This window comes from Phodopus roborovskii, unplaced genomic scaffold (assembly GCF_943737965.1).
Source record: "Phodopus roborovskii unplaced genomic scaffold, PHOROB, whole genome shotgun sequence".
NCBI classification, from domain to species: Eukaryota; Metazoa; Chordata; class Mammalia; order Rodentia; family Cricetidae; genus Phodopus; species Phodopus roborovskii.
The window spans coordinates 33,143,112-33,155,866 of NW_026126567.1; the positions used below are offsets into that span (position 1 = coordinate 33,143,112).

Sequence of the window (12,755 nt, forward strand, 5' to 3'; positions counted from 1 at the left end):
GAGGGGGAGAGAGGAAGGAAGGAGGAGTCAGAAATGAAGAAGGAGATGTCAGCCATGTGGGTCTAGCTCTGTTTGAAGCCTGCCTTTCTCCTGAGTTCACCATTTTATCAGTTGCGGAAGCCATGAGAGTTGATGCCCTGACCCCTGCTCCTGAAAAAAAGCCGTGCAAAGACTGAGGAGAAATGAATTAAACGGCCCATTGGTCCCTAAGGAGCCCAAAGGAAAGCATGTCTCTCACATGCGAAAAGCAAGAGCATTTGGGGTGATTGCATCTTGTGAAGAGTTTTAGGGAGGAAAGGCAGGCCAAGGCACATCTGCACATCATGGCAAGGCCCTGGAATGGGAACAGCCAGCATGATCCAGGCACAGAACAGAAAGAACAAGAGCAACATCTGCAGAGAACACAATAGACAGAGCCCGGACAGATCAGCGGAACAAGTGAACAAGTCAGGGAGGATGGACGCGTGCTGGAAAACTGCAGCCAGTAGGGATGTGGCAGGGAAGTATCCATCAGGTATGAACATCTTGGGGATAATCTCAATCTCCAGGGCACTGGGTGGAATAACTAGGCTCTGTCCATCTCTGAGGACCTCTAAGTAGCTGGTAAATTGAAGGTTGAAGATGTCTTCAGGGACCCGTTATTGGCAGCTCTGTGGTGGGGCTCTTATCTTCACTGTTACCTCCTTGGGAAAAGGTCTCATGGGTTCACCTAGCACAGTGGTTCTCAACCTTCCTAATGCCGTGACCCTTTAACACCGTTCCTCATATTGTGGTGACCCCCAACCACAAAATTATGTTGGTTACTGCTTCATAACTGTTATGAATTGTAATGTCAATATCTGATATGCAGGATATCTGATATGTGACCCAAGGTGGTCACACGTATGAGAACCACAGACTTAGCAGAAGTTGACCTCGAGTAACCATCAGATTTCAAAATGCTAACTTCTGTCAGCATTTGAGCTTGTCCCAGGAGTGATGGCACGTGCTTTTAATCCCAACACCTGGGAAGTACAGGTAAGGCAGATCTCTGTGAGATTAATACGGCCTACTGTGGTCTACATTGGGAGTTCCAGGCCAGGCAGGGCTACACAGCAAGACTCTGTCTCAAAACAAACAGATTAGACTCTGAGCTTGATTTTAGTGATGTGATGTGTGTTAAGAAACTATGCTGGCCCTCAGAAAAGTGGGGTGAGTGCTCCAGACCCCATTATCTCCAGCAGACAGTGACTACATCTGCAACCCTCTAAATATTGAAACATTTTAAATATTTAAAGACTTAGAAACATGAAATACCTTCAAAATGCTGATTTTTCTACAAAAAAGAAAAACTAACCGACAGTAAATCACACAGATTTTTCTGAACCCTAGTTAGATCCCACTTATGAAAGGGAGCCAGGCTGGCATTTAAGGAGACTGGTGCCTCCCTCCTCAGCTGGCACCTCTGTTAAGTCCTGGTCCCTCACACAGGAACTTTTTATTTTTCAGCATCAGCAGGAACTTAGAAAGTTCAGACGACAGCTCTCTCCTAGGAAGAAATTAGTAGACTAGGTTCTCAAAACAAAAATGTAAGGCTCTTGGTGAGATACTAGAGTATATATATATATATACGTATATATATATATATATGTATATACATATATATATATACGTATATATATATATACACACAAATAGGTAATATGTTATATATAATATATAGCAATATATTATAATATAATACATATATATATATGTATATATTTTAAATCTTCTGCCTCAAAATGGCCTAAATGTGAAGTGGATTTCCCTAAAAAGGATGTAACCCAAGCTCATCTATTTCCCGTTTCAGTGACAACTGACTGTATTAGCAACATTGTTCACTGCAGACAAAATCAGTGAGACCATTCTGAGGATGAACTGATGGTCAAGGCTCTGTCCCACAGCCACAGACAGTATGCAAATATGTCAGCAAGCCACCCTCCAGCTATGTGATGCAGTCTATGTGTTGGAGCAAGGTAAGTGATCATGGCAAAATCTCAGTCCAAGCCTTCCTATCAGATATTCTGTCTGATCCCTGTGATAGCTGCTGGGAGCCCACTTTAAACCTTGTCTTTCACACCTTGCAGGTTCTGAAGTCTGGTCAAGCTGTGCTGACAGACTGTGCAGCTAGGTGTAGGCTCCACAATTCAGGAAACCCAAGCTTGAGACCCAGGCCAGGCAGGCAACTCCAGCTCCCAGCTCCAGGCCACCATGTTTCAACCTTTGGGATGCCTCCACTCCAACACTTTCATGGATATGTGCTAATGACTTCTTTCACCCATTGTGGTCTCACAGTAGAACACTCCAATTTGAGCCTTGTCTTGGATATTGCTCTTCATTTGCTACTAAGCTTGAAATACCTTCAAGGCAGAGTGACAGAGTTATAAATGCTGTGTTTTCAACACAGGGCATCACCTTTGGCACAGACACATTCCTCTGTAAGTGAGAAACTGGTTAAGTGTTGATGCCAAGTGCCATGTTGTAGAATGGATGCTTGTTTAAGATGTTCTACTTTTTAATGTCAACTCAGCTTCTTAGCCATTACACAGTCATCTGTGGAATATCTGCCGTCCACCAGTCACAAGCTAAAGACATAAGCTTTGCTCCATCTTGATGGTTAGGAAATATCTAGGGAAGGGAGGGGGTTAAAACAGTGGGAGTGATTTGCCTTGACTGTGCAGAAATCACACGTGCATGGGTGCTTTAAAGGTCAAAACCCTCCCTTATTGGTGACAGCTCTCAACCTTTAGAATCAACACCTTAATGTGACAGAAACATTCATTGTTTTGGCTCCAGCTTCACCTTGACTCCAAGTCTTCCAGCCTTCTGATGGGAGATGTCATTCTGTAAATATGTTTCTCTTATTGGTTAATGAATAAAACATTGTTGGACAATAGGAAAGCAAGATAGGTGGGACTAGGAGACAAAGAGGATGCAGGAAGACATAGGAGGAGATTCAAAATGTAGGACCTAGAGAACAGAACTCTGGACCCTTTCTCCGGTAAGATAAGACCACCTGGAAATACTTAGATTGATAGAAATGGGTTAACATTTAAGACAGAGCTAGCCAATAAGAAATGCTAGTAACAGGCTAACAGCTTTATATCCAATACAGCATCTCTGTGTGTTTTTTGGGGCTGGGACCAGGCCAGCCGGAAAAACATATTTGTAACACCCTTCCAGCCACTTCTTCTAGTAAACCAGTGACATCCAGTTCCTTCCCTCCTCAGGACCTCATACACATTCTGTCTCTGAACAAAACACTGTTTTTTAAAAATATTTCAGCCCATACCATCCTGTACAGATCTCAGCTTTAAATGCTTCCTTCCTCCAACAAAGTATCCTTCCTTTGTTAAAATCTGTTATCTCTTTGCTAAATCCCCACTGTAAGTCACAAATAGCACCTGAGTTGTGAAGTTATTTAATCTGAATCTCTCTCTTGTAATGAAGCATCCAAACATGAGACCAGGTTCGGTGGGTGTTTTATAACAGCACCTGCGCTCCCAGCAGGGTCTGAGATGCCCTGGGCTCCCCGTGCATGGTGAGTGAGCAGAAGGGTGGGTAGTAACAGTTACCAGCCCTTCTGCTGCTGAGCTGTGAGTGCTGTACCACTGTGCAAGCCAAGAAAGCTGGACCCATCATTGGTGATTGATTGTCGACTTTTGCATTCTAAAACTTAAGACAAAGGCCAGCTGGTTCTCTCGCCTCTTTCTCTTTTGCTTTCTTTCTCTACATTCAAGGTAGCTCCAAGGATACTCTGTAGTGAAGGGTATTTCTTACCTGCACATAGTCTCTGTGCAGAGATGCATACAGCTCCTGTCCCTTTCTTCTGTAATTTTCTATACAGGACACAAAATCCTAGAGAAGAGAGAAAGGTAACCACAGCTTAGTGATGCGGGGAGATTGAGATACATGCCCCTGCTCTGACCAACTGCTGCAGGAAATGAGGTTCAAGGGTCCGCTGGCAAAACCAGTCACCATCTTGCAAATAGTGACTTCACCTGTGCTAAAAGGAACACACATGTGTGCGCGTGAACATGTTATGTGTGTTCCTTTCTTTCTATACTGTGATGGGCTCAGCCTTCCCCATTAGAATAATTACCAAAATGTAGCTTTGAGTAATCTGCTTTATGACAGACAGACAGAAAAGAGGTGGCCAAGAGAGATAAGGTTTGATCCAAGGTCCTAGAAAGAAAGAGAACTTGCCAAGGTATGCCGAATATCAGTGCCTCTGCTTTTTGCTTTGAGATACTTGCATATTTCTAAATAAAACAGGAGGCTGGGCCACTAAGCAGAAAGCAGCCTCTAAATAGCTGAACTTAGTGGGGCTTATGGCTGCATGAGGGAGGGGGACCTGGAGAGTTTATCTCTAAGTCTACCAAGGTATTAAGACCACGGAGAATTGAGGTCCTGGAAACAGGGCAGTAAGGGGAATTGCACGCAGCTTTCTGTACCTGTGACCTCTTTCAGAAGCCGATAATGGAGCATCAGGGTGAGTAGGGGCTCCTGCAGCCTAGGTTTGGAGATGTGTAGGTACAAGACTGAATGGCAGGATTTCTGATAAGTTTGACTTCTCAAACCCACTGGTTTAATACTCTTGGTGTTAAAATGGAATGTCTACCACAACAGCTGATGGCTGATTCAAGGATAGGGGTTTATGTATATAGTCAGCAGGCCTGTGAGCCAAACAAGTGGTTTCTGTCACAGAATAGCACTATTTTCATTTGAAAGAATGACTGATGAACAAAACCATAATTATTAACATTTAGTATTTGGCAGATATTCTCTTGAAAATGAACCATCTGAAGAAGCCATCTCCAATGAAACACGTGGCAGCATTGGTTGCCAACTGTGATCACAACCGGGACTTTAAGCAGTGATGCAGGAAAACATGCCTCTGCCTGCGTGAGCATGGCAGTTTCCCACCAGCCACAGGCTCTCCTGATGAGATGGCTGGTAACTTGAGCTTGCTTTTTCTATACTGTGTGTGTTTAAGAGGTTTTCTTGCTGAGATAAAACACCATGACCAATATCAACCTGGAGAGGAAAGGGTTTACTTCACCTTGGAACTCTCAGGTCTCACCCCATCACTGAGGGAAATCGGGGCAGGAACTCAAGACAGAAGGCTGGAGGCAGGGACTGGAGCAGAGCCCGGAAGAGAGAGCACTGTTTGCTGTCTTGCTTCCTCATGGCTTGAACATTGCTTTCTTAGAGCACCCAGAATCACCTGACCTGGGGTGACACTATCCATAGTGAGCTAGGCCCTCCCATGTTGATCATTAATCAAGAAAATGCACAGATTTACTTTCAGATAAATATTATGGAGTATGGAGGGTTTTGTTTTAATAGTCTAAATCTGGGTTTTGTTTATTCCAGAGCCAGCAGAGTTGAGCAGCATATTTTCCAAGTTTCTGACTGTGACACATTTCCCTCAATGTTCCATTGTAGCCATAGATCAGTATCTTGGTCAACCATCATCAGAGAAGCTTCCTCTTGCAATAGATAGGAGCTAACACAAAAATCCACACCTGGACAATGTGGAGAGACTGAGAGAATTAGAATTAGAACACTCAGTCCTAAATGGGATGCCTTCATTAAAGCCCTCCTCTCAAAGCTCAGGGAGCTATGAAGAAGAGGTGGGAAGACTGTGAGAGCCAGAGGGAGTGAGTGACTACAAGGACACAGAGCCTTCCATATACAACAGGACTGATGTGTAAATGAGAACTCATAGAGATCATAGCAGCATGCACCAGGCAGGCACAGGCTTAAGCCAGACAGGGTACCAGTGTTGAGAAGTGGACATGAGCTTCATCCCCAAGAAGCTATCTGCAATTGGCATCTGCTTGCAAAGAAACACTTAGTTTTCTCTAATGAAATCTCACTGGGCGATTAACCACACAAAGGGAAGCCCCATGCCCAGCAGTAGATGCCAATACAAAACAAACTCAATGGTATTTTTGTAAGCTTTTTGGTCATATATTGCTTTGTTTGGGCTTTTCTTTCTTTCTTCCTTTCTTTCTTTGTCTTATTATTCTTCTGCTTATATATTATGACTTCCAATTTTGTGTGTTTATGAGTTTTGTCTGTGTATGTGTGTATTTCTTGAATTATTTTTTCATTTTTAAAATTCTGTTTTGTTTACTGTTGAGAGAGACAGAGAGAGACAGAGAGAGAAGGCATGGAGTTGGGTGAGTGGGTACGAGTTTTAGGGATGATCTTGGAAGAGCTGGAGGAGGGGAAAGAAAAAATACTAAATAAAAAATGATGCATAAAAAACTCTACACTCATTAAAAAAGAGAAGAAGAAAAAGTCCCTTTTTGTACCAAGGTTTCAATCTGAACCAACATTTCTTTCTTTCTTCCTTCTTTTTTGATGTTTTTACTTTTATTGAAAATTAATTTGTTTCATCGTTTAATAAACCTTGGTTATGGCTTGCCGTCCCTCTATTCCTACCTCCTCCCAATCTCCTCTCCACCCAGATCCACTTCCTTTCTGCCTCTCGTTAGAAAACAAAGAGGACTCGAAGGGTAATAATAAAATAAGATAAAACAAAAACTAGCATGTTGGAAGTAGACAAAATGAACAAACAGAAGGAAAAGAGCCCAAGAAACAAAGACTCATTGATTCTCACACTCTGGAGTCCCATAAAAACACACAACTGGAAGTCAAAATGTATGTGCAAAGGCCCCAATACAGACTCATGCAAGTCCTGCACTCGATGCTTTAATCTCTGTGAGTTCATATGAGAATCCTGTCTCAAGCCCCAGACCCAAATAAAAACATTGCTATTTAATGGACCTTGGTGTCTATCAAAGAATAATGACTATGTTTCCTAAAAAGGTTACTAAATTGTTGCTTCCTTCCCAACTACACAGTTGTGGGAGGTCAGATCTTCTTCACAAATTTCAATAAGAATAACAAGCCACATTGGAATAGACTCAATATAGAAACATGTTTGAAGAACTAGTCTTCCACCAAATCCTACAGGCAATAAAAATAATTGTTAAAATATAAAACAACAAGTTTTCTCACAGTCTTTTTGTTTTAAAAAGTATAATTATTCACCCAAGATGTCTTTTACATTTACCAATAGTAGGTTTTCTATTGGTATCTCTAATGAATTAATAAACACACTATTTTAAAATTGGTTAGTTTTCTTTATGACAAATGCCACTGTACTTATAACCTATATAAACAAAGCCTTTTGATTTGGTTTTTCAATAATTTTTTAAAAAGTGAGATTTCCAGAGACCAATGTCTTGAGAATTCCCTATACCACAGAGAAAATTAATTTCTGTTACATACAGTAATGTCATTAAAGCTTACATACATAATTTTAAGTGAAAGAAACCTACAAAAGAATATATATACATATATGTGTGTGTATATGCATATATATATATATATATATATATATATAATGCTACTTTATTGGTATAAAATTTAAAAACATGGGAAAATAATATATGGTATTCAGTGTCAGGAGACAGACGATCTGGGGCCAAAGGGCTGCTGACTAGAATGGGCTGTGGGTGAGTGTTCCCTGAGTGATGCTAACTTGTGCTTTGGTCCAGGTTGTAACCACATTCTCTTTGTGTTTTTTTTTTGTTTGTTTGTTTTTGTTTTTGTTTGTTTGTTTTTTTGTTTTGTGTGTGTGTGTTTATTTTTATTTTACATAGATCCAAGTTCCCTCTCCCTCCCTCCCTCTTTCCCTCTCTCCCCCCTCATATGTACCCCTCCCACCCACCCCCCACTCCACATGTAGGGCTATGCCATCCAGGAGGGATCCTCTAAATCTGTCAAGTCATTTGAAGTAGGGACTAGGACGTCTCTCCTGTCTCTTGGTTAAGGGAGTATCCCTCCATGGGGGATGTGCCTGCAAGGTCCTTTTGTGCACCAGGAATACATCCTGGCTCCACTGTCTGAGGTCCCTTAGACTGCTCAGGCCTTCTAGCTGGGACCCATGTTCAGGGGGTCTGAGTCAGTCCCATGCTGGATTCCCACCTAACTTATTCACCATCATGGAGCCCTCATCTAATACCTGTTGGAAACAGAAGCAAACAGCCACAATTAAACACTGAGTCAAACTAGACTCCAGATGCAGAGAGGGAGGGCAAGACCATGCTGCAGAAACACATAGAGACAGCTGTCATGAACAAGGAGGAGCTAGTGGGCCCACATTCTCTTCGTTAAAATACTTATGTTGCATACTTATCACTTGAACATTTCCCCTGTATATTATGTTTCAATAAAATAGAAAAGTGTTTACTGGCAAAGTATGAAAACAATATAACTTTAAAAATCCAGTTACTGTTCTAGAGAAATGAGTGTATGGTGATTTCTTTATTTTTATTTTAATTTTGTTTGCAAAAAATTTCTTCAATATTTCTGTTACATGGTTCCCACACATTTCTAAGTGAAGCAAAGCTTATGAGCAATACAAGTGGTGTAAGCAATGAGTGACTGACAGCTGTGGCTTCTAAGGCAAGAACCCAAACACAATGCTTTGGAGACGAATTAGAAACGGTGTATTCTTGGGGACCCTTGAGATAAAGCAGATGCCACTTGTCGAAAGAGCGGGGACCTTGTCTGACCCTGTCTGACTGCCCCCAGAAGAAACAGGCCCAGGAAGACCCACTTCAGCAAGATGACAGTAAAGTCTCTTGTTGAAGGATGCAGTGTCGGGGTGGGAAGCAGAGAATTAAGGCACCTTCTTGGCCTTTGGCAGCCACATTACATGAACAAATCAATCTTTCTACAACTGAATCTACCACGTATAACATAAAGTTACTTGCATCTCCCTGGGCTACCTGCTAAAATATTAAGAAGCTGAAACTGCACTGTGGATAGAAACACTTTGTAAACTGTCACACGAAGAAAATGTTTGGGTATAAAATACTGGAATTGTGAATAAATTCAGTTGGGGAAAAATACTACTCGATTCAAAGGAACACTTATTGAAAATTCTGGCATTTGTCTGTAGCTGCCTTCATCTAAAAACAAAGCAAAAACAAACAAAACCTGTCTGTAACAGTGGTAGCCCAGAGCTATTTCTGTTCCTGCAGACACCCCACTAACAGTTAAATTCCCTCTCTATGGTTATTCCCACAGGGACACCCTACTTCCAGATAAAACCACTCTCTATTGTTAAGTGCCACAAGCATTCACTGAACCTCCACTGTTTGCAGGTGCTATAGAATACAGGTGAACTTCATGTGTGGTTTGTAGAGAGATAAAGTCTTAGGAGCTGCAAGGCCAGTGTCAAGTCAGACCAATGTCCAGTCAAGGCTTTCTGGATATTGCTCCTCCCCAATCTTGCCAAAGAGGTTTTAAACAAAAGTCTGGTCTAACTCAGCTTTTTTCCCCCTCTCATTTTTAGCATATTTTGATTTCATGCTTTTTGTACTCACCCCAGCAGCAATTTTAGGACAGATTTGGTGAAGGTTAGACTGAATGGAGGGAATTCCCTGCAGCTATGTCACCCACAGGGGAGAGTCCACAAGACACAGAAGCATCGAGTTTAAGGCCCATCATAACAAATGCTGGTAGGAACTGGTGACATATGAGAGGGTGAGGAAATCTCTTGTTTGTTACTGGTGAATGAAATCAGATACACCTAGAAACAACTAGGAGAGATTAAAATAACAAGAGAGAAAGAGCAAAAATTGATTGTGTGATAAAAAGACAGCTGGGTCTTCCCAGAGGAAAACTCAGCAAAGTGGGTCAAAGCCCACATGAATCTCTGAGTTATTAGCAGTTGGGGTAGACAAACCCCCATACGAGAGCCCCAGAAGAACCGTTGCAGAAGTGGGGGCTGGTGGGACAAGGTTCAGACCAAAGGCTCAGACAGTGGTACGTGAACCAGAACATAGGGTTCAAGCTCAGCAAATGCACAGAAGACAAGCAGTGAGACAAGGCCAGGAAAGAGACATGCTCCACCCTTAGGAAATGGGCTAGAGGAGTATTTTCAGAAGCTGGAGCTCAAATGGTGATTGAAAAGAAGAATACGGGGATAATAAATGTGAACAGCTCATTTAGAAAGCTTGACTCTGCAAGAGAAAAGAAATGGCGATGGGAACAAGGCATCGGGGCTCCAGTAGGCCGGGTAAGACAGACTCCAACGTCCTAGAATTCAAACAAGTGAAGAACAAAAATTTTAAATCCACATTCTTATATATACAGCACGGTGTAGACAGGTCTGTCTGTGGTGATCCGCCTATTCTGAGTATTTGGGGATGTTTTCCTTGTCTTCACTTCCTAAATAGTATGGTGTAACAACATGAACACAGCACTGACAATACAGCAGGTGTTATTAGTAAACTAAAGATGGTCTGGGGTGCACACAGGTTCCTGGGCTAGGTACAAATGTCTATTAGAGTGCTTTCTGCAGCACACGGGAGATTGAGTAAGTTTGGGTATCAGTAGAGGGTCCCGCAGTCAGTCCAAAACACGTACCAAAGGCCGACTGTATATTAGTAGGTGGAAGGGAACATGGCAATAGAAAGGACAAGGCCAAAGAGCAAAGGCAGGAGAATGGTCCTTGGTGGCACAGGATGTGAGCAATGGCAAAGAAAAGCCCTTCCTGAGCCAATACTGGTTTGAAGATAAAATTGAACACAAAGAAAGGTCGAGAGAACTACAAGACTGCTCCCAACTAACAATCTCAGCTTCTGTGGAAAGGCTATCATAAATGCCCTTCCCGGAGAGTGAGATCAACAACTAACTTCTCCATGGAGCCCTCAACTAATGCCTGTTGGAAACAGGATCAAACACCCATACATAAACACTGAGTCGAACTAGAACCCAGAAGCAGATGGAGAGGACAAGACCATGCGGCAGAAACACATAGAGACAGCTTACCTGAACAAGGAGGAGCTAACGGGCCCCCAGACTGATAGCTGGGAAGCCAGCATGGGACTGACTCAGGCCCCCCTGAATATGGGTCTCAGCCAGGACTGAGCAGTCTAAGGGACCTCAGACAGTGGAGCCAGGAGGTATCCCTGGTGCACAAATGGACCTTGGGAACACATCCCCCATGGAGGGATAACTGCCTTAATCTAGAGACAGGAGAGAAGCCCTAGTCCCTACTTCACAGGACCTGTCAGATCTACATGACCCCAACTAGATGGCATTCCCCTATACATGGAATTGGGGTGGGGGGATGGGAAGGGAGGGTGTTTAGAGTGCATGTGAGAGGGCAGAGAGGGTAAAAGGGAGGGAAGGAGGGAGGGAGGGAGAGGGAACTGGGATCAACATGTAAAACAATAAATTAAATTTTAAAAATGCTTTGACTCCAAAATTTAAGTTGAAGGACAAGTTACTGGGGAAAAGGATTTCTATTTTTATTTCCACAGAAAATGAAAAGATGTGGATTCCTTCCAGACTAATGAGGTTTGATCATGCCAGACCGCCTGAAACAGAGTACAAGCTAATCCTACATTCAAAACAGCTGGACAAAACAGCCCTACAGACTACAGCCAGGATATCTGAATCTTCTTCGAATCCCCCCAAGACAGCGCCCCTTACCAGCAGGGAGTAGCTTGGAAAGAACGACGCCCAAATTCCCAAATATTGTGTATAAATGTTTGTTTTCATTTAATTGGACTTTGTTATATAAAATTAAATAAAATAAAAAAATAAATATAATAAAAAGAAAAGAAAAGCCCCTCCTGCTTGAACACAGAGGGGAGTGGTGCAGATGGCTGCATATATGGATTAGATGTTGGTGGCACCTGGAGACTGAGGGGTTTGCACCTGACCCTTTCCATCTCCAGGACAAAGAAGGGAAGCACGATGGCTCTGCTTTCTCCCTGAGAGCTGAGCTGGAGTCTTGAATAGATTGGTAAATGGAAGGGGGCCGGACCTGGAGCACATCAGTGATTTATCTAAGATCAGGGAGGTTCCAAATGCTGTACTATCCTCTCTACATTATACCCAGTGAACGGACGGGCACATAGCACTTTGCAGCTGATGAAAGGGTCTGCATGTGCGTAGCAATCCAATATTCAGCTTCCTCATAAGCCTGTGTTGTTATTACTCCCATTGGCTCAATCAGACACTGAGGCAAAGTGAAGATGAGTGACTATGGGCAGGATGGGAGAGCAAGATGAGCCTGGATTCTGTTACCACAAACATCTGCCCCATGCACATCTCCATCTGGGGCGTCTCCCCAGTTCTAAACAAACCTTAAGGGCCTGTGACCTCAGAGTCCTCCTGTGCCCTGGAAAATTATTATTCACAGGATGCAGGAACAAGAGTAAGGAGATACTCAGAGACCCATCTGCCCAGACAACATTGATTAGGAACAAATATACAGCAGAGTTTTGTGTCATGTATTGGGACTAAATAGCCTTTGCTTAGCAACTGCCAGTCTGTTAAAGAACTAGAGAGACCCTAAAACAGAACAAAGGGCCTCCAAAGGCTGCTTGAAACTTTAAGACAAACAGGGCAGGTACTCAGGGACCCGTTTTCTCAGTATCTCCTTGGGGGAAGCTAGGACTCCAGGATATAGGCCTGATCTTGAGATAGGGAATGATTAAATAACACATAGAAATCATTTTAAAGTCACTGACCACAGCTTGATGTTGCCACTTTGCCAGAATTACCCCTGGGGCTGGCCAGTTGCTGGTGACACTACTGCCCAAACGAGAAGCATCAGCTCTCCTCTGCTGGTAAGAATCATGCTAGCTTGTACAAGGGGTCATCAGTCCTGTAATCACAGCCGTGTGCCCTCA

General features: G+C 42.9%; 1 protein-coding gene across 1 annotated transcript in view; it reads right to left on the bottom strand.

The window, feature by feature from the left end:
• The window catches only part of Wdfy4 (WDFY family member 4), a 232,615-nt gene that overhangs the window by 87,265 nt on the left and 132,595 nt on the right, over window positions 1–12,755 (bottom strand). Inside the window, 1 exon segment of the mRNA XM_051202497.1 lies at window positions 3,802–3,879. Within this exon segment, the coding sequence (XP_051058454.1) occupies window positions 3,802–3,879 (78 nt within the window).